This window comes from Argentina silus (assembly GCF_951799395.1).
Source record: "Argentina silus genome assembly, chromosome: 6".
NCBI classification, from domain to species: Eukaryota; Metazoa; Chordata; class Actinopteri; order Argentiniformes; family Argentinidae; genus Argentina; species Argentina silus.
In genome coordinates this window covers 6,388,233-6,413,232 of record NC_139660.1, presented here as the reverse complement: position 1 = coordinate 6,413,232, position 25,000 = coordinate 6,388,233, and the positions used below count along the sequence as shown (strand labels likewise).

The 25,000-nt window shown below is 45.7% G+C and overlaps 3 protein-coding genes across 3 annotated transcripts in view; all 3 read left to right on the top strand.

Annotated features, from left to right (window-relative positions):
• Nucleotides 1–8,794, top strand: part of insrb (insulin receptor b) — a 76,786-nt gene extending 67,992 nt beyond the window's left edge. Inside the window, exons 8-21 of the mRNA XM_083672131.1 lie at nucleotides 1–2; nucleotides 347–514; nucleotides 869–1,067; nucleotides 3,627–3,910; nucleotides 4,079–4,227; nucleotides 4,868–5,024; nucleotides 5,227–5,323; nucleotides 5,523–5,590; nucleotides 5,812–6,041; nucleotides 6,580–6,690; nucleotides 6,932–7,094; nucleotides 7,314–7,443; nucleotides 7,667–7,801; nucleotides 8,037–8,794. The exon at nucleotides 1–2 is cut by the window's left edge and continues 249 nt beyond it. Coding sequence (XP_083528257.1) covers nucleotides 1–2; nucleotides 347–514; nucleotides 869–1,067; nucleotides 3,627–3,910; nucleotides 4,079–4,227; nucleotides 4,868–5,024; nucleotides 5,227–5,323; nucleotides 5,523–5,590; nucleotides 5,812–6,041; nucleotides 6,580–6,690; nucleotides 6,932–7,094; nucleotides 7,314–7,443; nucleotides 7,667–7,801; nucleotides 8,037–8,388 — 2,245 coding nt within the window. The 3' untranslated portion in view covers nucleotides 8,389–8,794. The remainder of the gene's footprint in view (nucleotides 3–346; nucleotides 515–868; nucleotides 1,068–3,626; nucleotides 3,911–4,078; nucleotides 4,228–4,867; nucleotides 5,025–5,226; nucleotides 5,324–5,522; nucleotides 5,591–5,811; nucleotides 6,042–6,579; nucleotides 6,691–6,931; nucleotides 7,095–7,313; nucleotides 7,444–7,666; nucleotides 7,802–8,036) is intronic.
• A 9,632-nt stretch (nucleotides 8,795–18,426) lies between these two features.
• LOC310805763 (uncharacterized protein) lies at nucleotides 18,427–22,459 on the top strand (the record flags this gene model as incomplete). The annotated part of the gene is made up of 3 exons (XM_083671564.1): nucleotides 18,427–18,502; nucleotides 21,513–21,709; nucleotides 22,214–22,459. Coding segments are annotated over 3 exons (519 nt in total), but the record flags the coding sequence as incomplete, so codon positions are not given.
• A 30-nt stretch (nucleotides 22,460–22,489) lies between these two features.
• The window catches only part of arhgef18b (rho/rac guanine nucleotide exchange factor (GEF) 18b), a 34,970-nt gene continuing 32,459 nt past the window's right edge, over nucleotides 22,490–25,000 (top strand). Inside the window, exons 1-4 of the mRNA XM_083671705.1 lie at nucleotides 22,490–22,743; nucleotides 24,025–24,208; nucleotides 24,541–24,673; nucleotides 24,956–25,000. The exon at nucleotides 24,956–25,000 is cut by the window's right edge and continues 7 nt beyond it. Of these exons, the coding sequence (XP_083527831.1) occupies nucleotides 22,517–22,743; nucleotides 24,025–24,208; nucleotides 24,541–24,673; nucleotides 24,956–25,000 (589 nt within the window). The 5' untranslated portion in view covers nucleotides 22,490–22,516. The remainder of the gene's footprint in view (nucleotides 22,744–24,024; nucleotides 24,209–24,540; nucleotides 24,674–24,955) is intronic.

Sequence of the window (25,000 nt, the reverse complement as noted above, 5' to 3'; positions counted from 1 at the left end):
CAGTGAGTCACAGTAGCAAGGACAACAACAACAACAACACACAAGCCAACACAAGCCAAACAGTACAACAGCAAGGCATACAATACAGCGAAGAAATACATATGTCCAAAAATACACATCAAATACTTTCAAGTACTTGAGCCATGCCTGCTTTAGTTTGCCTTGTCTGAAAAGTACTTAGTAATAGTCTTGAGGTATGTTAAAAAAAACAAAAACGTTTTTGTCCTTTCAAACTATGATGTAGAGGGTCACACAGACTTGCTGGTTCATGACCATGGACATCATGTGACCCACCAATGATAAACCCCCTGCTCTAACCACGCGTTGCGTTACGTTTGTGTTCCAGAGCCGTCAGTGCCCCTGGATCCCATCTCCTCCTCCAACTCCTCCTCCCAGATCATCCTGAAATGGAAACCCCCCACGGACCCCAACGGCAACATCACCCACTACCTGGTGTTCTGCCAGCAGCAGCCCGAAGACAGCGACCTCAACAAGTTCGACTACTGTCAGAAAGGTGCGGCACGGAGAGAATGAGTCATGTAGACGTGATGATTGTGGTTCGTGTGAGAAATTTCTCTGCAGGTAAAAGGTGAACCACCTCCGGGGCTCAGATGACGAGGGTGAAATGTTTCTCATATCTCATGTTGGTCTTCCCCAAAGAGAGGAGTTGAGGGTGAAAATCAGCTGGTCACTGATTTGGGAATAATTCCAATTAGGCTTTATATCTGTGTTTAGATGTTACATGTTTCTAACTTGCTCTTTGTGTGTGTGTGTGTGTGTGTGTGTGTGTGTGTGTGTGTGTGTGTGTGTGTGTGTGCGTGCACGTGTGTGTGCGTGCGTGTGCGTGCGTGTGTGTGTGTGTATCCAGGTATGAAGCTGCCGTCGCGGGCGCCCACCCACCAGGAAACCGACGGGGAGCAGAAGTGGAACCAGACAGATGAACCAGGTCAAGGGAGCCGCTGCTGTGCCTGCCCGAAGACCGACACTCAGCTGAAGAAGGAGGCCGAGGAGTCCGAGTACCGCAAGACCTTCGAGAACTACCTCCACAACGAAGTGTTCGAGATCAGGTAACGACCCCTCCTCTATGACCAGACATCGAAAATCCGTCCCAATAGTCTAAAATGGCCTCCTCAACCGTATCTTCCTCCCCTTCATTCACATTGATCTAAAAACACAGTCAAGATGAGTAAGCAAGTTAAATCTATTGAGATGCAGCCGAGGCAGTTGATATGAGGTGTGACAGCAGTGTGAGTGGAAGAGGGGTCTGAGGGGGGCCAGAGAGACAGGACCCTGAACAGCTGATCTCTCACCTTTCCAGAACCTCACCTGCTGTAAGCCCCGCCTCAGACAATAGGTAAGCCAATGAGGCGATGAGCTGGTGTTAATGCCCAGCTTCCCCCTCATCTTTGTCATCCAATCAGAGCAAACAAACCAGCCTCTCTCCGTGTCAGTGGTGGTATGCGTAATTTGATGCACTAATTCATGGCAGGGGGACTTGCCCCCCCCCCCCCCCCCCCCCGTGCTCCAATCTGTGTTTCCGTGGTAATTTGCACCTAGCAACACAGTCTGGTGTTATCTCTGGGAAAATGGAATGGATTTCTCTAGCCGTGTGAATAAAAATTAAAGGGCTGTCGTAGTCATGCATGATGATGATGGATGATGATGATGATGATGATGATGAGTGTGTCAGGGCTTTAGAATGGCTTCAGAGACGGAGGTGGTTTAATTAGCGAGCCTCCCTGTTGATGGTGATACACTGTGAGAAATCCGCCGGTGAGCGGCACCGGAGGCTCTTTTGGCAGGTGGAAGAGCGAGCAGAGCTGACTTGTTGACGTACCGTTGATTGACAGGGCCCCTGGCTGTCTCACACACATACACACACACACACACACACACACGGAACACGAGACACACACACACACACACAGTATACAACCGTACTCTTGACACACACCCTCTCTTACAACCTTCAACCACACAAATGAAACGTTTAGAATCGTTGTTGATGCGAGGCCTGGAAATCACAAAAGGCAACGCCGCTGTCAGACTCGGGGGGGGTTCTTCCGCGTTGCTGATGTTTCAAACACAAGTGGCCGCCGTCTGCCGTTCTGCTTTACCTCCCAGCTCATAAGCGGAGAGATGTTATCCGTCCGTGGAGCAGTGCAGCGAGGGTAATTATGCCAACTGCTGCTAGCTCTATTCAGTGCTGAGAGTTAGTGGTTAGTGGTAGCGGTTAGCGCTGGGGAGATTACATGAGGGCCTGACTGACCCCTTGGCTGTTATTCACAGCGCTACGGGAACACACTGCTCCCATCATGGGGGCCCTGCTCTCCCTTTGTTTGTCCCCCGGATGATGTGTGTGTTCTAGCGTGCCAGCCCAGGCTGTGTGTGTGTGTGTGTGTGTGTGTGTGTGTGTGTGTGTGTGTGTGTGTGTGTGTGTGTGTGTGTGTGTGTGTGTGGAAGGAGCTGTTTGTGCTCTGCTCCGGAACTCAGCTGCAGTGGGGGGTGGAGGTGGGGGGAGTGAGGGGCTGTCTGGGCTGTCTGGTGGCGGTACACTCCGTCCTCGTCCCCCCTTTCTGCTACCCCCCTCCCCCCCCTTACCGTGGGAGCGATTACCGTGCCCATTATCATCTCTGCCAGTCTGGGGCGCAGTCATGCAGACTGCCGCTACGCCGTTTAGAAACATACACGCGCACACACACACACACACAGTTTAGACCTCTACACATCTAGACACACACACACACACCTTAGCTGAGGTTAGCTGGGGTTTAATCCTGTGTTGGAGCATGCAGTAACACAAGGTCACCCTCCTACTCAGGGAGCGAACAGGGAACGCAGACCTCAGTCCTCCTCTCTCCTCTCCTCTCCTCTCCTCACCTCTTCTCTGTCACGCAGAGGCAGGACCAGAGAGACATGCTGTTCCCTTTCTCCCTCTCTCCTCCTCTCTCCCTCTCTCTCCTCCATGCACTATGCTAAAGTTACCTGTAGATGCTGATTTTAGTTTGACCCCTAATGGTTAAAGTTAGTATTGTGGGAGGGTAAACTGATCCCAGAGCTGCAACTACTGGTATCTCCTACTGGTAGCGGACTGGTCTCTCCTACCCACAACAAACCACCCTGGACCTAGCATGCTTCTGTTCGCCATCTAGTGGTGAGTGTTGTGTCCTGCGCCTCCAGAGCAGTACAGACTGTTGTTTTGAAAGGTCAGCCAACATAGCGGAGGTAAAGGTTAGTGTGATCAGAGGTTATTTCTCCTTCACATCCTGCTGCTGTTTGATTACAGGCTCAAATTCAGCTGTAATTCCTCTATAACACAAACCCTGCATGGACCGTACAGGCACAATCTATGAAAAACCACGTCAAAGCTTTGTCGGTGAAGTGCTGTGTATATTCTAATGGGCTCTGGGTTAGAGTAACATTAATCTTACTAAGATACCTAACTACTGTAGGTTGTTGTAAAATAGAATAGAATTGGTTCTCTATGATTTACGTGGCTAAATATTGGTTACAAGAATAGATAGAAGAATAAAGCCAAATTGTGTTGACAGCTGTCATTGTTGTCCTTCTTTGCCCTTCCCAATGCGTTTCATCTGACCTAACTCCTCCCCCTTTCATCCCTTTAGACCGTCTCGCCGCCGCCGCTCGGTGGGCGTGGCCAACGCCACCTTCCCCCACTTCCTGACCACGCCCCCCGGCCTCCCCAATGCCTCGACCACGCCCCGCCCTGGCGACGGCGGGAGCGAGGGCACCAAGGTGGTCCTGACTGTGTTCGCCAAGGAGTCAACGGTCATCTCCAGCCTTCGCCACTTCACCAGCTACCAGATTGAGATCCACGCCTGCAACCACCCCACCGACTCTGGTCGCTGCAGCATGGCCACCTATGTCAGCGCCCGCACCATGCCTGAGGGTAACGACACAAACCCACACACACACACACTCTCAGTCTATATAAAACACACACACACACACACACACACACACACACACACACACACACACACACACACACCACAGATAAAACAAGTATGTAGTTGACCTTGCTGATGGAATGGTGTGTGTTCTCCTCCCCCTGCAGCAAAAGCTGATGACATCGTTGGCCCTGTGACCCATGAGATGGTAACCGAGAACCCAGACTCTGTGCGCATCAAGTGGGCGGAGCCCAAAGCGCCCAATGGCATGATCATCCTGTACGAGGTCAACTACAGGAGAATCGGAGACCTTGAGGTCAGTAGTACTCATATTTGAGAACATCATAGATACACACATCCTGAGGTCAGTCGTACTCATATTGGACAACGTCGTAGATACACACATTCTGTGCAGGCCTGCTCAGGGTACAGGATAATTATAGCAAATTGATATGCGGTGATTTTTACGCGGTGATTATATTCTGTGCAAATCTGGCAGAAACTATTTCTCATTTTGCCTGTGCCTCTTATTTTGCCTGAGCTCAGCTCACAGACAAGATCTTATTCTTCAAAGCAACCACAACACAAATCAAATCTGTGTGTGTTTACTCTCACTCGGTGTGTGTGTATTTTGATTTTCCATCGCTCTAAATGTGTGGACTCATCACTCATTGCTATTCACCACCGCACCATAGTAACCCTGTTACCATGGAGACGGAAGCAGGAGCGGAGTAGAATGCAGTGGCAGAGATGGGGAGCTGTGTCTCAGATCACACCCTGTTCACTGTGTGCTAGTGCACTACTTTTGACCGGAGACCTACAAACCTTTATGGATGATTTGTGTCAAATGAGACCCTGTTCCCTGTATACTAGTAACTAGTGCACTACATTTGACCAGACACCTTACACACCATGCTGGGTGATTGTAGTGAGTAACCATGGTAACTCTCCTCCAGGAGCTGCATCACTGCGTTTCCAGGAAGTCCTACTCCCAGATGGGAGGCTGCAGGCTGAGAGTGGTGCATCCTGGGAACTACTCCGTGAGGATCCGTGCCACGTCACTGGCAGGAAACGGCTCCTGGACAGAACCCACCTTCTTCTTCATGCAAGACAGTGAGTCTAGTGTGTTCTACTCTGGACCAGTTGGCTCCGGCCTTAAAGGCTGTCACCATAGATAGAGTCACACATCTGTTTCTATCTGTCTCTCAAGGCTGTTACATTAAAACTGCAAGTTGCATTAAATTTGAATCAACAGGGCAGTGCAGCTATGACAGCCACAGTAAAGTGACCAATGGCTGATTTGTTTGTGTTGCAGAGGAACCCAGCCCTCTGAAGATTGTGATTGGTCCAGTCATCTGTTTCATCCTGCTGCTCTTTGTGGGAGGCGGAGTCTTCATGGTCTTCAAGAAGAAGTAAGAGATCATGTGACCTCTAAGCCTTTTGCTATTATTCATCTATGTAGATAATTAACCACCTAGTTTTATATAATATTTTAGTTATAGATGTAACTCAGATGCATAATATGAGTACGGGGGGGCAACTTGAATACAATAAAGAGGTTAGGACATTGCAGTCCACTGACCAATCCTTGCATGACCGTGTCTCTCCCAGACAAACTGAAGGACCTACTGGACCTCTCATCGCCTCCTCCAACCCAGAGTACCTCAGCGCCAATGACGGTAAGACCTGGACAAACATGGACGCTCACATTCAAGCTGCCATCTTATCTTAGGAGGGAAATTGAATACAAAAAAAGCTAAGCTGAAAACATGCAAACGTTCTTCCACTTTTGATTTATTCCCTCTTGAAGATGATGTTCATGTGGCTCAAAGATGACCTGTAGGTGAAGGCCTGTTGTTTTTTTGAGTGTGAACTTGAACCCTGTGTGTCTGGTGTTCAGTGTACGTTCCTGACGACTGGGAGGTGTTGAGGGAGAAGATCAACGTCCTGAGGGAGCTGGGCCAGGGTTCCTTCGGCATGGTCTACGAGGGCCTCGCCAAGGACATCGTCAAGGGCGAGCCGGAGACGCGCGTGGCCGTGAAGACGGTGAACGAGTCGGCCAGCCTGAGGGAGAGGATCGAGTTCCTCAACGAGGCGTCTGTCATGAAGGCCTTCAGCTGTCACCACGTGGTGAGAACCCCGTGGCGTTCGGTCTCATTGTTCTTCACTGTCAATTATTATCTGCTTCTTTATTCTTCTTCTTTTTTCTTCTTACGAAATGAGCTGGAGGTAACGTAACGAGAAAATGTACTCATTTGCAACCTCGACCCGAGTAAAGTTTCAGGGGGGTTCAAGATGAGGGGTTGAGTGAGCCTGTATGAAGTTGGGGATGCTATTATGAGCTGCTGATATGATAAAGATGTCCCATGTCATAAACTGTCAATGATAAAGCTTTCAGCCATTGTATTTGGCAGGGTCCTAGGGTTAGGGTTGGTGGTCCTCTGTGGCTCAGTTGGTAGAGCATGGCGTTAACAACGCTATGGGTTGCTGGGACCATACAGTATATACTGAAAAATGTATGGACTCACTGCAATGTCAGTCGCTTTGGATAAAAGCATCAGCTAAATGGCATATATATATATATATTAGGGTTATGTCTCCCACCCACCATGTGAAGTGCTGTCCTGTGTGTTGTCCTAAAGCCCTGGCTTGTCCCTATGTTCTGCAGGTGCGTCTCTTGGGAGTGGTGTCTAAAGGCCAGCCCACTCTGGTGGTCATGGAGCTGATGACCCACGGAGACCTGAAGAGCTACCTGCGCTGCCTCCGACCCGACTCAGAGGTAAACAGCCCTTCTGTGCCCCGCTCGCATTCACAGTAAAACCCTTCTCTCAGTCTCCTCATCACATGCAGTGTAACATTCCCTCAGTGCTCTAACCACATACCGCATAATCGTCACATGCATGCGGTTTAGTGCTCCCTCACGTCTGCTTGTGTTCTGTATGAGAGGTTCTCAGGTCAGCCAGGTGTCACTGACCCCCCCCCCCCCCCCCCCCCCCTGTGTACTGTGTGCTCCTCTCCAGAACAACCCTACCGGTCGCCCCCCTCCCACACTGAAGTTGATGATCCAGATGGCAGGGGAGATCGCTGATGGGATGGCATACCTCAACGCCAAGAAGTTTGTCCACAGAGACCTGGCTGCCAGGAACTGCATGGTGGCTGAGGACTACACGGTCAAGATAGGAGGTAGGCCTACACTGGCTTGTACTGGGTGTATGATGTGTCTCAAACTCACTGTGTGTGTGTGTGTGTGTGTGTGTGTGTGTGTGTGTGTGCGCGGGAGGAGGTAGGCCTACATTGGCTTTTTTCCTTGGTTTCATGATGCTTAGCGTGTATGTGTGTCTCTGATCGCACTGGGTGTCTGTCTATGTGTGTCTCTTATCCCTGTCTGTGTCTTATCTGCAGACTTTGGTATGACCAGAGACATCTATGAGACTGACTACTACCGCAAGGGAGGGAAGGGCCTGCTGCCTGTCCGCTGGATGGCCCCTGAGTCCCTGAAGGACGGAGTGTTCACTGCCCATTCAGACTGCTGGTGAGTGAGTCAGGCCCCTCTCGTTTCAGATGACTGTCGAAAGGTTTGTTAAATCATTTTGAGAGATGACCAGGAACTATCGATCGATGTAATTACTTCGTCATTTGGCTTTTGTGGGTGTACGACTTGTCTCAAACTCACTGTGTGTGTGTGTGTGTGTGTGTGTGTGTGTGTGTGTGTGTGTGTGTGTGTGTGTGTGTGTGTGTGTGTGTGTGTCCTCCAGGTCGTTTGGAGTGGTACTGTGGGAGATCAGTACACTAGCAGAGCAGCCTTACCAGGGCCTGTCCAACGAGCAGGTGTTGAAGTTCGTCATGGACGGAGGATACCTGGACAGACCAGAGAACTGTGCTGAGAGGATGTAAGTGGTTCCTGGAGATTATAGGACCCGAATCGTCTAGGGCTCATCTAGGGCCATCTAGGGCCATCTAGAGTCATCTAGGGCCAGACGTAGATTAAGCCTATTCCTAGACTAAATTGCAATTTCAATTGAGATTCCCCTCTCCCCATTCCTTGTTTTACCCCCTCTTCCTTCTTTTCCTTCTTCTCATCCGGCTTTCCTTCTTTTTTCCTTGCCCCCCCCCCCCCCCCTGCAGACACAACCTGATGCAGATGTGCTGGCAGTACAACCCTAAGATGCGTCCCAGCTTCCAGGAGATCATCGAGATGATCAAGGAAGACCTTCACCCCTCGTACCAGGAAGTGTCCTTCTTCTACAGCGAGGACAACAAGCTCCCAGAGACAGAGGACTTTGACCTGGATCTGGAGAACATGGAGAGCATCCCGCTGGACCCCAGCTCCTACTCCATGAGAGAGGACCATAGCAGGCAAAACGGACCCTCGGTGGCCCTCAGGGGCAACTATGAGGAACATGTCCCCTACACACACATGAACGGTGGAAAGAAAAACGGCCGAATCTTATCCTTGCCCAGATCCAGCCCTTCCTAACATTTCCTACATCTCCTCTTCTACTTTTATTTTATTTTACCCCCCCCCCCCCCCATCATTCTCTCGTTTTCTAAATCTTTTTTATTTTTATTTTATGATTCTTGCAGAAGCCCTTCAATATATTAAAATAAACAGATCTCAGGACTTTTATTTTCTTCCTCGGAGCCACCCAGCACAGGCGGCCAGGATGGAACGTTTTGGTGTATGTTGAGACTTTATTAGCATCATCAGGATCATCTACTACAACTTTCTACTATACCTTCATTTTGTTTTTCAATATTGCCAAGTTTCCAGGACTGGTCGTTGGAAAAAATGAAAGAAAAATAACTGTGAACACAAATCTTTTAGACAACCAGAAGGCTGCTTATTCTCCACCCTTCAAGACTACCACCCCACCACCCCCCACCCCCCACCCACACCATTCTGCATTTCTCTATTTTGTTTTGTTTTGTTTTGTTTTTTCAAGTGAAATCTTTTTCAGAGTGGCCTTTTTCTATGTGGCCTCTAAACAAAGAGGGGGGTCTATCGACGCTCCTATTAATTTCCCTTCTTGAACAATGACTAAACCGTTTGGAACTGTGGCGCGACACAGACACTCTCTCCTAGAACAAACGTCTAGAGGAAACGACCCCTTTGTTTCTTTTTCTGCAGAATTCCAAACTTCACACACAGATTCATACGGTGTTTGGTGAATAGTTTTAATTTATTTGCTTTATTATTTTCTTTTTGTGTCTCCTCTCTCTTTCAGTTTTTATTTCTGTGTCCTTACAATACGGCTGAAGGATATTTAAACAGTTAAAAGTTGGACAAAAGAGTTCCTCAGACTGACCAATAGCTGCTGCTTTGATATATTTTAGTGGGTATAGAATATATATATATATAATATATATATAGTATATATGAAATATTGGTACTTCTATCAATATTTTATATATAATATATACACTATTGATGTTTTTGTACATAGTTCGTATTTGTAATGTTTTCATCTGAGGCTTTGCTGGTAAGCTGTCTTTCATTCATAATTTTTTTTTCTAACCCCAGAAATCACACTAATCAATCGTCGGCAGTCATAGGCCTCCACATGTGGCTGTAGCTCTCTGTCAAACATGGCAGAAGCAAAGGGCAGCCCCACCATATGGCAACATCACTGCACCTATCAGACCTAGTTCCCATTGAGAGATACGCTTCAGTGGGAGTATTTGGGAGGCCACTTTGCTAAAAGACAATAATAACCAAAGAAGCTGAAAAGGGGGAGTAAGAGGGGTAACACGGCTCCTGTGGTGGAAGTGCACCGGGCAGGTTTCCTGTCTGCTGTTTCTGTGCTGTGATAGGACTAGACCCACAGTGTAGAAGACTGCCCTGTGTTGTTACCATGTGTTTCACATTGTTGTGATTGTGTTAAAGCTGTGTCTAAAAGGTTGATCATTCACCTGTTGGTTGATGTTATGAGTGATGGGCTAGAGATGCCTGTCTTAAAGAGAGCATGTCTTGGCCTATTTGATTGTAGTTCATTGTCTTGGCTTGTGCTTGTTGGTGGTGTTTTGTAGCGTTTGGGTCGGAGCTGACCAGTGGTTAGTCACAATCCGGAAGGCCGATATAGAGCAGAGGTCAGAGGTTAGAGACTAGAGACTTCTGCTGTGCTTCATGATTGGCTAGCTTCACATCTACTCTATCAGAATCTCCATTCAGCTAGTTTTGTTTGGATCCCCCCACCCCTCGTCCTCTCCCCCCTCACCAAAAGGACACCCTATTGGCTGTATTGCCTGCTGACACAGGAAGCAGGTCAGAATCGGGCTGGTGGAATTTTCCACGTTCTGCGGTCGAGGCTGAGGAACGTTCTGGAAAGTTCCTATTGCATTGAGTCCACAGCAGGCAGCAAAGAGAGGTGTGTGTGTGTGTGTGTGTGTGTGTGTGTGTGTGTGTGTGTGTGTGTGTGTGTGTGGTGTGTGTGGGCGGTGGGCACGTGTGTGTGTGTGTGTGTGTGTGTGTGTGTGTGTGTGTGTGTGTGTGTGTGTGTCGGGGGGGATCGTTCTATTAATTCTAATCGTTCTAATAATTCTATTCGACTCCCTCTATCACATGTACTGTCTGAGGCAGGACACACTGTACCAGTGCAGTTTCCCTGAGGACTCTCTGACATTCAAGGATTGTCGTTATAGTCGGCTCAGTCTCGACGTGTGCCCATTATTCACACACACACACACACACACACACACACACACCCTCCCCACCACCCCAACAAGACTCTGGTTGAACCCAGTACCCCCAACCACCTTCATTTGGTCTCTTAATGGGAGTGGGCTGTGCACCTGCTTGTCGGTCATTAACTCCTTTGAATTGTCAGTCATGAATCAAGACATAAGTGCTCGGATCAAAGAGCAGAGAAGTAGACCTTTTTGAAGTGGCTATGGTTACAGTTACCGTGGCAGGTGCATTCTGCAGCAGGGGAGGGTAGGCCTCTCCTAATGATGAGTCCTGGTTTGTTATGTCAGTCCTGATACTGTCAAAAGTTCTATCCCAGACGTTAAAAAAAACATTCCTGTCAGCTCCCAGTATGAGAAGAAGCCCTGATATCAGAAGCGTACACACATCTGGCCCTACGTAAATCGGTGTTGAATTCATCATGACGTATTTATTGATGACATTCCCATCCTATCAAACACAGATCCCTTTGATCTACAATAGCCTCCATTCCCCCTCCCTCTGTTGCCGAAGGCAGACACCGATGGATAGACTATTGTCTATTGTCCGCCAGACTCCGCATGAATACGGGACAGAAAGCCACTGCCGCCTAGGGGAAGTGAATGTTCCGTTCTGTTGGCAGCAGTCTGAGCCTCGGTCACTCGGTAACAGTGTTGAGCTTCCTGTCAGCGGTGATTGACATGGTGTTAGTAATCCTTGCTCGTCACTATCCAGCTCTCTTCCCTCTGTTGGTCGTGTCTGCGTCTGAAGTAGTGGAGCCACAGCAGCCTCCCCTCCACCCAGTGCCTTCTCAAACACACATATTACAGTGCTACTTACAGTATGACATACTGTATCTGTTGGTTTTTTTAGGGAAAGTCAGCTTGAGGGCCAGGTGGTTGGTTTGGTTCTGTTTTGGCTGTTGTATGGTTGGAATGGCAAGTCCACATTGCAGCACAGTCATCTAAGAAAATGATAGGGCCCTCGCCCATATAACACAATACAAACATGCTGGTGAATTATATCAGTGTCTCCAGTGGAGTCCGCTACAGTACTCTGATTCTAGATTTTAAGAATAAGGACGTTGTTTAAATTAGCTACAATCTCATGCTTTTTACTTTGTTAATACTTTATGATGATACTATGTCCAGTAAAAAGAAAGAAAATAAAAAATAAAAATAAAAAAAAAAGTGGAAAAACTTCCTCTCAAAGAAAATGGTGGAAATCTCTACGTATGACCATTTTCTCCTTTTAAGGCAATGTATACACGTGTATGCAGATAACAGATATTGATATTTTATTTATTTTATTATGATCATTGTCATTGTACAAAACCCAGTTAGCTTTTTAGTACCAGTTTTTTAAATGTTAAAGATGAAAAAGACTAGTTTTGTTAAAGAAATGTTGGAGCTCTAAAGGTGGGAAGGAGTGGTAGTCCAGTAGTTTTGTCTATGTGTTTGGCCACAGTCTACCTCAGTGTGTTGCATGGAGGAATCAGTCAGAGCTTAAGGCTTCCCTCTCTTCATCCAGTTTCTCCATCATCCTGTCTACTGGTTCCCTGTATCCTAGTATCACTGTCCTTGTATCCCAGTGTCCTGGTACCCCTGTCAACCTATCCCCAGTATCCCACTCTCACGCTGTCCCACTATCCCAGTATCACTATCCCAGTATTCCTGTATTCCATTCTGGCACTTTCACTCCATTTGTAGTCTACACAACGTTTCAGTCGTCTGAATGATCCTGTCAATCACATCATAGCTACCCCACCCCCCGGCCAAGACTATGTACAGTATAGCTTGTATTGGAGTACTGCAGCCATAGAAAATAGAAAATAGTTTGAGGAAAGTATCCTCGTTGAGTTGTGTTGTTCCTTTAACTCCTACTGTACACTGGTGGTTTGTGAGGATGTGATGTTAGCGAACATTATGCCGATTTTAAAGACAGGAACAGTCTGATCGATTATTAATGATCCATACTGTACATATCAACAGTGTGATCACATACAGCCACAGGTTACTCAGCTATGCCCTGTGTTGTTGTTTTTTTAATGCTTTTATTGACATCCATATTGGTTCGGGTCTCTAGTCTCACACAACACCGATGAACCCCTCAGATGATCTTGGAGCAGGGCATAAATCTCTCCTAAGAGTTACTGGTCTACTCAAATCAACACGTACAGCATTCAGTCTCAAGGCCTTTTGATGAATCCTCCAGAAGTGTTGTTGTTGTTGTTGTTGTTTTCTCTGTCTTGTTGTTGTTTTTCCATTTATGTTTTGTGTATTTTTTTTTTTTTCTACTGTGAATATCAAAAAAATAACCTTATATCAATGCCATGGATTGGGTCTGGGTCTGGGGTCATGTGGACCCTGCATGCCTCGACTGGTCAAAAGGACTATTTCCCTAAGAGAGAGCTGGACTAGGACAATCCTGTGTGCCATAACTACAGAAATATGAATTCTAGATTGTATCTTCCTCAGGGAGGCATGAGCTTGGGGGTTAGAGAGGTTGGAGGATGGAGGAACTTACCTACCTTTATCTATCTCTGACTGAAGTGCAAGTTCTCAGCATCCTAGCAAAACGTTTTGGAGATGTAGCCTACAAGTTTTCAACAAACCCCTTTATACAGTTTTTTTTTCCTTCCCCCTCAAGATAAAACACCTACAACGACCTGAATACTTTGTCTTATCATTCTGATATGATGTGGTTTAGCCTGCCCCCTGGTGGTTGGATGTGTGAGTGCAGCAGGGCAGGAGAGAGCGTAGCCCATAGCCAGGGCCCTGACCCACAGTGCCTTGTTCAGACTGATGGCCCCCCTGACCACGCCCAGTCCTCCAGTGCCCTGGACTAGGGTGTGCCCCCCCACACCACACCGACCACCAGAGAGGAAAAGAACCCCCCAATATCACAGGAACATACTGGAGTATTACCATCGTTTTACCACCATATTACCACCACCACCATGTTATGCATTCGTAAAAGACGGGAGAGGTGTTTCTTTACTCGTAGCTGCAGAGGGAGGACATCATCTATCTGCCTGCTTGGCTTGATATTACTGTATTGGGATTATGTGAATGAATGAGATTCATGGTTTTTACCAAAATGTTGAACTTGTTGTCTCTTACTTTACTTACTAAAGCTCTGGCTTGCTTTGTGCATGAAATGAACCATCCCAGATGATTAGGTTGTTTGTTAATTTGATGCTAATTGATTTTTGCTTCTTCTCAGCCATCATCAGTCTTTGTTGATCAGCCCAAAACCCAAAGCACATGTGATAAAAAAAAAAGTATAATTAGCAACAATTGATTGCATGGCATGGAGGGAACTCCATTTGAAATGCATACTGTCCACTTTTTTGAAGCTAATCGAAAAACTTTCAAACTGTAAATAGCGGCAGATATCCCCGAAAAATAAAAGCACTTGATTTAGGGAAGTTTAGAATTAGTTCAACTCTGATCAGCCTAAGATGCGGTTTGACAGAGGATGCTAGCAATGCAGCGCAGGTTTGAGAACAAAGCATTGTATGTATTGTATTGTTTTGAAAAGAAAAAAGTATTACATTTAGAGATGTTGATTTCTATTTTTTTTAGCCAAAATAGGGAGGGCAAAATACAATTACTTTTTCTGACTGTAAACTTTTACTACTCTTGTACATTACTGAATTTAACATTGTTATCAATGTATATAACTTTTTCTAAATAAAATTAAAAAGTTAGATGTTTTTTTGCTCATGACACTACCCCACTACGCAGAAAAAGAGCTGAGTAAAGTTCTGTTAATGTTATGCTATAGGGAGCAGCACAACAACTTGGGATGGGTTACCTGTGTATCATGACATGAGTGGCCTGAAATGTTCATCTGATCATGCTCTAGAATCCTGTCTAGAATGTTCTAATGCATGTTCCAATGTGTGTCAACAATCCATGCATCATTCTACCACCCCAACAATCACAATAGCATGTCATCCATCAAGCTTTTTTTGATCTCAAACTTCACCCATTGCAATGTAAGAAATTAAATATCCCTGTTTCTGACTAGCTAGCCTACAGAACGTCATATTTAGATTTAGTTGACATATGCTTTTCGATGTGAAAAACTGGAAAAGACCACTGCACGTTCCTTGAGGGAAATTCAAAAATGAAATTCTAAATAAGCTAATAAGTGTCATCAATCGATGGTTTTATCCCAAGCTAATGAGGAGGATGTAAACCTGGTAGGGTTAAACAACTGCCAACCCATTCTACATGGGGCAGTATGAAGAAAAAACACCTTCAGCTATGTGTTATGTACAATGTCTGTCAGAACTAAAACATTTAATTAAATGTATACTTGTGTTGTAGTTGGTATGGTTTAATTAAGACACCACTTTTAAGAAAAACTGATTTGGCCAAACGATACGACATCTACATAGACGGTTGATGTAACGACAATATTGCCCTTTGCTGAAACTGTTTTTGTGTTTGTATTCAATGTTAGAAGTCGGCGTTAGTTACTGAGGCTTAACAGTTTCACGGACGGGTGGAATGGGGTGGGGGGGGGGGGGCGGGGGTTAGAGTTGAAAGGGACTTCTTAGTCATACTGTCTGTCTTATCAGTGGTCTGCTCCAGTTTACACAACTACATGTTAAAGGTCTCTGTTTGCCCCTGTGCGTCTCTATATCGATGGGAGTTGTGTGTTGTTGTTGTTGTCCTTGGTTGCCATGGGTTTCTTTGTTCTCTCGGATCCGCTGCTCCTCCTCTTCCCTCTGTGCACATAGAAGGTTCCAGAATGGTGTGTGTTCTAGTCCCGCAGGATACCTCTATATGAACGTATATGTGTCATTTATTGTTATTAGATATACTGATGTATTTTACCGATACATTACGTTGTTGTACATAAACGCATATACAGCTGACATGTATATGTGTGTATGTACAGTAGAACCCACCTACAACCACACAGATAGCTACATCCCCACACTGGATCAAAATGTGCCATTGTCTTTATGTATATCACATATATGAATATCATATTCACACTCTTGTCACATCACATCCACACACACACACACCCCCCCCCCACACACACACACACACACACACACACACACACCACAACAACACACATATGTACAGGATCAAAATGTGCCATGACTAAAATAACGCTTGACAATTTATTTTTTCTATGTTTTCAAGGAGAGCCAAGCAGTGACATGTACAGAAAAATGTTGGAATGATATGAAAATAAAATCTTGCTGTGTGTAAATTATTCAACAATTAACTGTTTATATTAAAATTATGAATAAAATTATTGGAGAATATGTCTCTTGTTGTGATCCTTAACCTCAAATTATTGGAGAAAAGGGTATCTTGGAACTCGGGAGAGTTGTGTGTCCCATAGCACTAAAACAGACCTAGACCGACATTATTTGGATAGTCCCCCACAGAATGTTCGCTAGACCCCTTAAACTCTCGACTGCAACTCTGTTAACATATAACAGTGTACCAAGGGTCAGTGGACGCTGGGAGGTTTAATGAGTTGACTAGTTAGTTTGACATCTATAAACCATCTGCAGGGGACGCCCCAAGTGAAGTGTCACCACAGAGTGTGCTTACAGTCGTCTTACAGTGCGAGTCAGTACATTAGAACAGCATCACATTTCCCTTTTGCCATCAGTCAACAAGGTCAAGTGTGCCAAGCAGAAGTTCAGATGTAGCAATCCATTGTCCAACTGTTTCAGTTTTAGTTTGATCCTCCTGAGTGCACTGTCGTCTGCTGGCATCAGAGCATCAGCCTTGCTATCGTGTGCTATACTACTTGGACTGGGGTTCACATAACCAGCCAGAGAACACGGTATCAAATCCCATGGCCTATAGGCTTTATTTCATGTCGTGAAAACTAGCATACAAACTAGCATACAGCCAAAGGCAAACTTAGATAGTCATTGCAGTGTGTAATTGGATAAAAATCATGTTTTCCTGAGAAATGGGATCCTTTATTGACATCTTCATTCCTGTTAATGCAGCCCTGCAGGGCCAGGACCCGAAGACTGACGTCAAAGAAAGTCAATACGGCTCAATACAACGACTACTACACATTGCAGGGACTATCACACTGATTTAGAACCTGGATCAGCCTCTTGGCTGGTGGCCGGATGCCTCACCTGTTGGCATTCAATAACGTGTCTCTTCCTCAGATTGCCATTGAATTGGGTTTGAGAAATGAGCGGGCCTACTATCTCTTCATCAACACACACTCACATCTCACACAGACAGACATTAAACAATGCGTCAGTGTCAGAGGCACCGAAACCCACTCATCTTACCGCTGAAACCACCATAGAGCACGAGTTCCTCTCAACCTACTTAGAAAACTGAAAACTGAACATTTTAGGAAGAAACTGGTGAGATACAGATCAGGGTTTGCAAAAATGCGATAGACAACATCATTATGATTCTTCTCAAGGAGGTTCAACTTAAATAGAGCAGATGGTTGACGAAGCCAGTAAAAGAGAGGGTAAAACTGTTAAAATGAAATTATAAAAAATAAAAAAAAGTGTAATTGACGCCTGTAAAAGGAACACTAAGGAAATGGTCCTTCAATCCCGCTTTTACACACAAACTGTGTGTCAGTGTACTTTAAAGCATGTGACAAGGTGCTAAAGCTAAAATGACAAAGAGAAGTTCAAAAAGAGGAAGCAGTGGCTGAGTTGTGCTTTTCTCTGTCATTCTGTGCTGCCTTCTCTCTGCACACTCAGGGGAGTCGTTCTGTTCTTCAAAAAGAACACTGTTAGGAATGCAAGGACCTTTTTGTTTTTCAGTTTAGCTTTTTATCTCTAGATAGGGGCTTCAACATCTTTTGTTCCCTAAAACCAAAGGTGAGTTCATGTTTCTTTATTGTTTAAGTGCGCCTACAGTACATTAATGTTCTGCATACAGTATCTCCTATTGCCTACTTAGTATTGTGGGCATCATGTTTTTTTGTTTTTTTACCAGGTTTTTACCATTATCTATCTGAGTGTTTTTTTATTCATTTATTGTACATTTTTTGGAACATTTCTAAAAGCCTGTTCTCTACCAGTGTGAAAATTGTCTGTTTTCTGCCTGTGGGCAAAGGGCAGTACTTTCACTTCATGTGTAGTAACTTTTACAGTCGCTCATAGACAGGCTCTTCCAGTCCGAAGTCACACAGTATAGGGAACTAGCACGTCCATTTGTTATGAATCTTCTCTGAGGACATTGTTCTGTGTAACCTCTGTATAACCTCATTGATCTTTACAATCAGAAGCTCCACAACTTTAATCTCTATAAATGATTACAGTTGTCCTATCACTTCAGTAGAGATCTGTGATTGACTAACCAGAGAGTTAATTCTCCTGAGTCTCTCTCATAAGTCATACTGTAGATGCCCTCCTTCCCACCGTCTCTCTCTCTCTCTCTCTCTCTCTCTCTCTCTCTCTCTCCCTTCATCCCCGAGACCACTTCACCACTAAACCCTTTCCCACCCCTTTGTCCACTCCTCCCTCACCCCTTTCTCTTTCTCTCTTCATCAAAGTCCTCCCTCTCTCTGTTGCCTCCTTTCATCCCTCGCTCCCTCCTCCCATCCCTCCCTCTTTCTGCTGTGTTTCTCTCTCCCCTCAGTCTCTCCTCTCTTTCTCAGCCCCTGTTCAGGAGCCCCTGGGTTTATGTCAGTGGTTAGGTAATCCCCAGCGGCTCTCTGATCCGGCTCTGGGATACTCGTTCCTTCCCCCCTTCCCCCCTCTCTCTCTCTCTCGCTCTCTCTCTCTCTCTCTCTTATTTCCCTCCTCTCTCACACACTTGCTGGGCCTCAGTGTGAGTGAGCTCTCCAGCCCTAGCTGGCCTCCCCACGTCTCTCCCTATGGCGGATTCTCCTCTCAACAACTCCTGGCCCGCGTTCTCCAAGCTCTGGATGAAACGATGGTCCTTCAAGAGAGGTACGGCCATGACCTCCTCCTTCTACTGTACGGCAAACTTTTTTTTTCTCTCTCTCTCTTTTACTTCCTCTGCTCCGTTCTTTCGCTTTTTTGATGTGCTCTGAGGTCATGTGGTGGCCTCTCAGTCTGCAGACCGTATCACCTTTAGGGTTGCATGTTCTCTAGAGCGCGATTTCTACAGGGTTCATTTAGTCGTTGTGACCCCCACTGGTTTCCGTCAATTTCTGACTGACATGATTCATATATAATGTGCACTGCAGCAGAGAGCTTTTTTTTTAACACTTCTTCATTATCTTCAGCCGTGTCTTCTCTGTATTCGGTCATGTTAGACAGGATATCATATTGATAGTGGCTCCATACTATATCGGTAAAATGCTACCAGTTGTCTGTTATCTTCTGCGTGGAGCCCTCAGCACTTTGAAAAACAGTCTAATGAATCTATGATCAAAGCATGCGTGTCTCAAAAGGATCAGGATGTGATGATGACGGTTGTTTTGATGTGTGGCCAAGTCACACAACTCACCTCATTCTCTGTTCCACCTCTGTTCCATCCAAACATCTGTCTCACACCTTTAGCTACAGTACAGAATGAGAAAAAGAGACACAGAAAGGTCACGGAAGTCTTCATGTAAATACTTTGTCCAATAGGCAAGGACGTGGGCTTTTAACAATCATGTGTTGATTTAACGAGTACAGTTACAATGCATGTGGTAACCAAATGTGCTTCAGCTGCAAAGCTCTGTTCACATGAGGGGTCTTAACTGGACTTAGCTGTGTGTTTATCACCATGCTGACTTTACTTTGGCCCTGAGAATACTCTAGAACAAAAAGAAATGTCTCATCAGCCATGTCTGCGTATGTGGTAAAAATGTGTTAGTATTATGTTAAGTAAGCAAAAGTCGACTGCCTTATCGTTCTTGGCTTCTGATTGCAACTTTTTTAGATGGTCATTGTTGCTACCCTGTCACCAGCTATACAAGCTGGTCATTGGAAAAACCATATGTCAGAATATTTCTCATCATTTTCTAACTCAAATGTTTAGCACCTGGCCTGTGTGGAGGAATGGAGGAATCATCTCAGAGTACAGAGTAGTGTACAGAAACACAGTGTTCATCCTTTCAACACACTGCGTAATCTGTTTGGATAACATCCCATAACGGCATTTTAAACTGGATTTACCTCTGTGATATTATTTAACTGTATAGCCACAGTGTTTAAACAGCTCTAAATATGCCTCTGGTCCCGTATAGTAAGTACAGTAGGCCTATACAGTGTTTTTGAAAAGAAACAGTGCTTAGTGTGTGATGAGTAGAGCTGGTTGTGATTGAGCCAAAGTCCTAATAGAGCCTGTGAGGGCCTGTTGTTTATTCTCCCACGATGCATTAGGAGATATGAGAGGCCAATCCATAAAAGGATATGGCGGCACGACGCTACAAGCATCAAGAAGGAGGAGTATAGGGAGAGTTTAGACTCGGCGAGCTGGATTTGGATGCAAACAAACCTCTCGCTGCAAACCGGGGACATTGTCATCCCTGTGGCCTGAGAGAGTGATGAATTACGTTACGAAAATACATTTAGATTGGAGAGCAGCCGTGCTCGTTTGTTGTTTGGAGAAGAGAGCATCTTTGGTGGCGGCGCTCGGAGAGTTGAGGGAGCGGTGTGCAGCTTCTGGTTTATAGCAGGACGTGAGAGAGGCCTGTGGTAATGGATGTTTGGTCTGGTTTCTGTCTGTCTTACCTGGAGCCTCCGCACTGGTTCCCACTAAGCTAATCCCCATAAAACCACAACACCTCAGTCTGGAATGCAACCAGGGGTCTTTACCCTCTTCACATAGGCATCCCTGACACTGAACATGAACTGCTTCTCACAGTTCAAACTAATGATTTAATAGACTCATTAGATATAATGAATACTGAATTAGCATAATCAAACATTACCAAGTGAACAGGAGTGGCATTATACCAAAGAACACCAAACGTTATGGTGACTTTGGAATTAAAACTTTGCCTTCCTCTTTAAACTGAAATCTAACATGAAATCACATGAAATCACAAATCGCTTTTTCCCCTGAGGTCTTCATAGCGAAATACGATTTGTAGACTTTAGCCTTGCATTAGCGGCCAGTTGTGTTACAACATACGATTCACCTCAGGTCGCAAGAAGGCAGAGTAGGAGGACAAATCCCAGCTCTCTACAAATAACATGGAGACTAACGCAGGGGTTGCCATTAGCAACGCCGGTTTGCGGCATCATGTGAACCAAGGAATCTGTTTAATGCAGAGATGTAAAGGAGCTTTCAGGGAGGCAGGGAGGCAGGGAGGCAGGGAGAGGTGAATGCTGCGCCAGTCTGAGACTGAGTGTTCCAGAAATCAGAAGGTGAAAAAGAAAAGAGTGAGAGGAACAGAAAGAAAAAGAAAGAGAGAAGGAGACAGAGAGAGAGAGAGAGAGAGAGAGAGAGAGAGGGAATAAAGGAGAGAAAGAGAGCAGCCATGCCACACACACACACACACACACACACACTCAAACACACTCAAACACACACACACACACACACACACACACACACACACACACACACACAGACACACACCGGACCATGTTCTCTGCCGTGCCGTGGTTCCAGTCCCTGCTCAGCTCAGCTCAGCTCAGCCCTGCATGGCAGACATGAAGCTGGAAAGGTCCACTGCCTCTACCAGTAACATAACAAACACAGCAATGTGTTTTTCCTTCGTCATGGGGGGCTGAATCTCTATCTTAAGGTCTAAGAAGGTGAAGTCACTTCATACATTGATGTTCATGAAGGATTTGTGTGATAATTAAAGTTGCAAACTTTCACCATCCATCCATCCATCCATCCATCCATCCATCCATCCATCCATCCATCCATCCATCCATCCATCCATCCATACAGCCCCTTTAGGAAAAGTGCAAGTGGACAGGTGGGTGACTGAGGGCTTTGTTCCTGATACAGGTTTCTGACACAGGTTTCTGGTTATTATTCCTATGGCAGGATCGGAGGGTAAGCCCTGTACCCGGTCCTGTACCCAGTCCTGTACCCAGTCCTGTACCCAGTCCTGTACCCAGTCCTGTACCCAGCCTGGAAGACAGCCGTGTGTCATTGTCTCTGGGACAGGCTCCTCCTCCTCCTCCCTGTCCCCCGCCTCCATCGCTGAGGATGTCTTCTTCAGCAGCACCAATGAGGACAAGGTACAAAGGATGAACTTTTGGGTCTGGATGAGTGTTGCGGGTTCGGTGTTTGTGTGTGTGGGAGTCTGTTTTCTATCATGTTATGTTCTATATCTCCTTCTCTGTCAATACAACTCACTAACTTCTTCTTCTCAATGTGTCAAAACAACTTCTTCCAGTAACTGGAACTACAAGTCTTTTGAGTCAGCTGTTTTGACCAGAGTTCCATTTTAGGCACATGGTGGTGTGGAGGTGTTCAGCTCACTGCATGGTGTAAACGAGAATGTGAGAATGCATGCAAGAACTCTACGGATGGATGGTGGCAGTGTTAAGTCGTGTTCATAGTTGTGAATCTTGTCATTTATTTTCTCGTCATATAGCTGGCGTTCTGAGTCTCTCTCTCTCTCGCTCTCTCTCTCTCTCTCTCCTTGTCTCTCTATATTCTGCATCTCTCTCTCTCTCTCTCTCTCTCTCTCTCTCTTTCTCTCTCTCTCTCTCACCCTCCCCTCCCCCCCTCTCTCCTAGGATACCTGTTCTGCTACGAGTGATTATGACTACCCTGGCCTGGATGTGGACAGCAGTGCGGAAGACCTCCTTGGCTTGAGCGCTTCTTTCAGAGACTCTGAGTATTTCAAAGACCTGCAGGGGGGTCACTCTGTACCTACAGCCCCTGAAACTAGCCCTCCTGCCCTGGTCTTGACTAGCAGAGACAGCCCCCAACTCAGTCCACCTTTACCCTCCCACCCAGACCCAGAGCCTAACAGAAGACCCTATCCTAGTTTCATAGTCACCAAGTTTAATCCTAACTCATTACAGTCAGGCAGTGCAATGAACAGCTATAGCGATGCCTCTGGGGATCCTATGGTGGTGGTCAGTACTACGGTGTATCTGAATGGGCCTGGAGGACCAGAGGGACCAGGGGCACCAGGGGACATGGACTCCGACTCCGACCAGGACCTAGACCCGGAGAGCTTCCCCAACCTGGTCAGGTCCATGTCCACATCACGCAGACACAGCTGGGGGATGCCTTTGTCTCCCAGCAACCCGGGGAGGAGGTAGGGTTAATAGGGTTGGATTTATCACTATTAGTCATGATGCATACATGACATTTGAAACACATTGACATTTTGCATCCAATACCAAACACTGAACAAAATAATATACTTTCACTTTTCATGTGAATATTTTTAACAAAGGCTTAAGTCACTTCTTCTTTTTTTTTTTTTTTTTTTTTTTTCTTACAAAAACAACTATCCTGAGTAAAGTAAATGAACAGCCTCACAATGAAAACACAACATGACAAAATGGAGCAATGTTGTAACTGTGCAGCTCAAAATAGAGTTGTACTTGTTTCTGTTGTATTTGGTTTCTCAAAATAACTCTTCCACTGTTGACCACAAATAAAATAGAGCAGGCCACATGTCATTCATATTTGAATGGTGACATCTCAGAGAGCATAGAGCTTCGTGTTCTGCTGTATCTGTTTTGTGGTTTGATGCTTGTTCACACCTTGGTGTTATACATGCTAACAAGGCTAGTGAGGCTGAACTGAAACTGAAAGTAGAATCGTGAGCAGACCGCACAAACAACACACCCATACAAACAGGTTCACAGTGACAAACACAAGCTAACTGTAGTTGTGCAACTTCACTGCATTCACTCTACTGTGAAACCAAATCAGATCCCATTCATTTCAAATATACTGTTGTTTTGACAATGGATCTAAAGTACATTAGAAGAAGAAGAAGAAGACTCTTTATTTGGCCATGCAATCAATTCTCATCAATTGTAGGAATTTGACACATGCACACCCCTCCCAAGACAACACACACACACACACACCAGAGAACAGAGCTCTGGGCACAGGGCAGCTATATTCAGCACCCCTGGAGCAGTTAGGGGTTAAGTGCCTTGCTCAAGGGCACAACAGCAGTGGCAGGAGCCTTAGATATGACACCAGTAACCTTCCAGTTACCATGCCATTTAGCTGATGCTTTTATCCAAAGTGACTTACATTGCAGTGAGTGCAGTATATATGCACTCAGTATATATGTACATATATATTTCAGTATATATGGTCCTAGCGGGAAGTACATTACACATGTAAGCCAATAACACCAAGTACATTACACAATTACAAGCCAATAACACCAATAACAATAACAACATTACAGCCAATCATACTGCACATGACTCATTAACAAACCAAATGCATTTCATGCACAAACACATGTGAAAGGGGTAATGATCATGAATCAAAGTAAGTTGAGATGACGCCAGTGTAACCCCACATTCTATTGTTCCATCTCCCTCCATGGTGCTGGTCTGTCTGCCAGGCTCAGTCTGGACACCGCAGCCAGTGGCAGTGACGAGGAGAGAGAGGAGCCTCGTACTCTCCTCCAGGCCTCTAGTCAACAGGCCTTCATTTACCCAGAATGCCCTGAGCAGCCCAGTGAGGAGTCATGTGGTCCAGAGGATAGGGGCCGCTCCGGTTCTAGAGCAACGATAACGATGTCACTGGTACACCTGACTTTCTTGTTGATGATAATGAGCCCTTAAAGTGAAGGGTCAGGTTAGCTGTCCAGCACAGCAACTCAAATAAGATATGTATCTTGTATTTAGTTGACAGGCACAATGCACATAAAACATGAGGGAAAACGTCATTTTCACATACAATATACTGTAAGAGTGTCCAAGTTTTTCTGTAAAGATAATTTAAATCTGTAGTTCCCAGGCTGGTTAGAATTCATATTGACAGAGTAAACAAATACAGTAGTTACTATTTTGTTGCAGTGTGATATGATCATATGATATGGTCATATTTTGCATGTCATTTTGTCACATGATTTCAGGAGTGTTCTGGATCTGGGAGGACTCTATACTCCCGCTCGGAGATCCTGGCGACTGATGAGTTCTGCGCACGTCAAGCTGCGCGTGTGTCTCGCGTCCTGCAGACTTCCAAGCAGGCTGCCAGGGCAGCGGGAGGTCAGTGCTTGTGTGTGTGTGTGTGTGTGTGTGTGTGTGTGTGTGTGTGTGTGCATGCGGACATGTATGCATTGGTGTGTGATGTGGATGTGTAGGAATTTGTGTGTGTGTGTGCGTGTGTGTGTCCGCGTGTGTGCGATGTCATGATGTATGAACACACACAGTGACCACAGTCTCACCAGGCGTGCCCCCCCTACCCCCCCCCCCCCTCTTCCCATGAGGCACAGGGGAGTCACAAGCATTTGACTTATTGTTTACTTCCCTTTTTTCACTATGCTGCAGAGGAGCTGGACCCAGAAGAAAACTTGCACTCTGCAGAGGGACAGA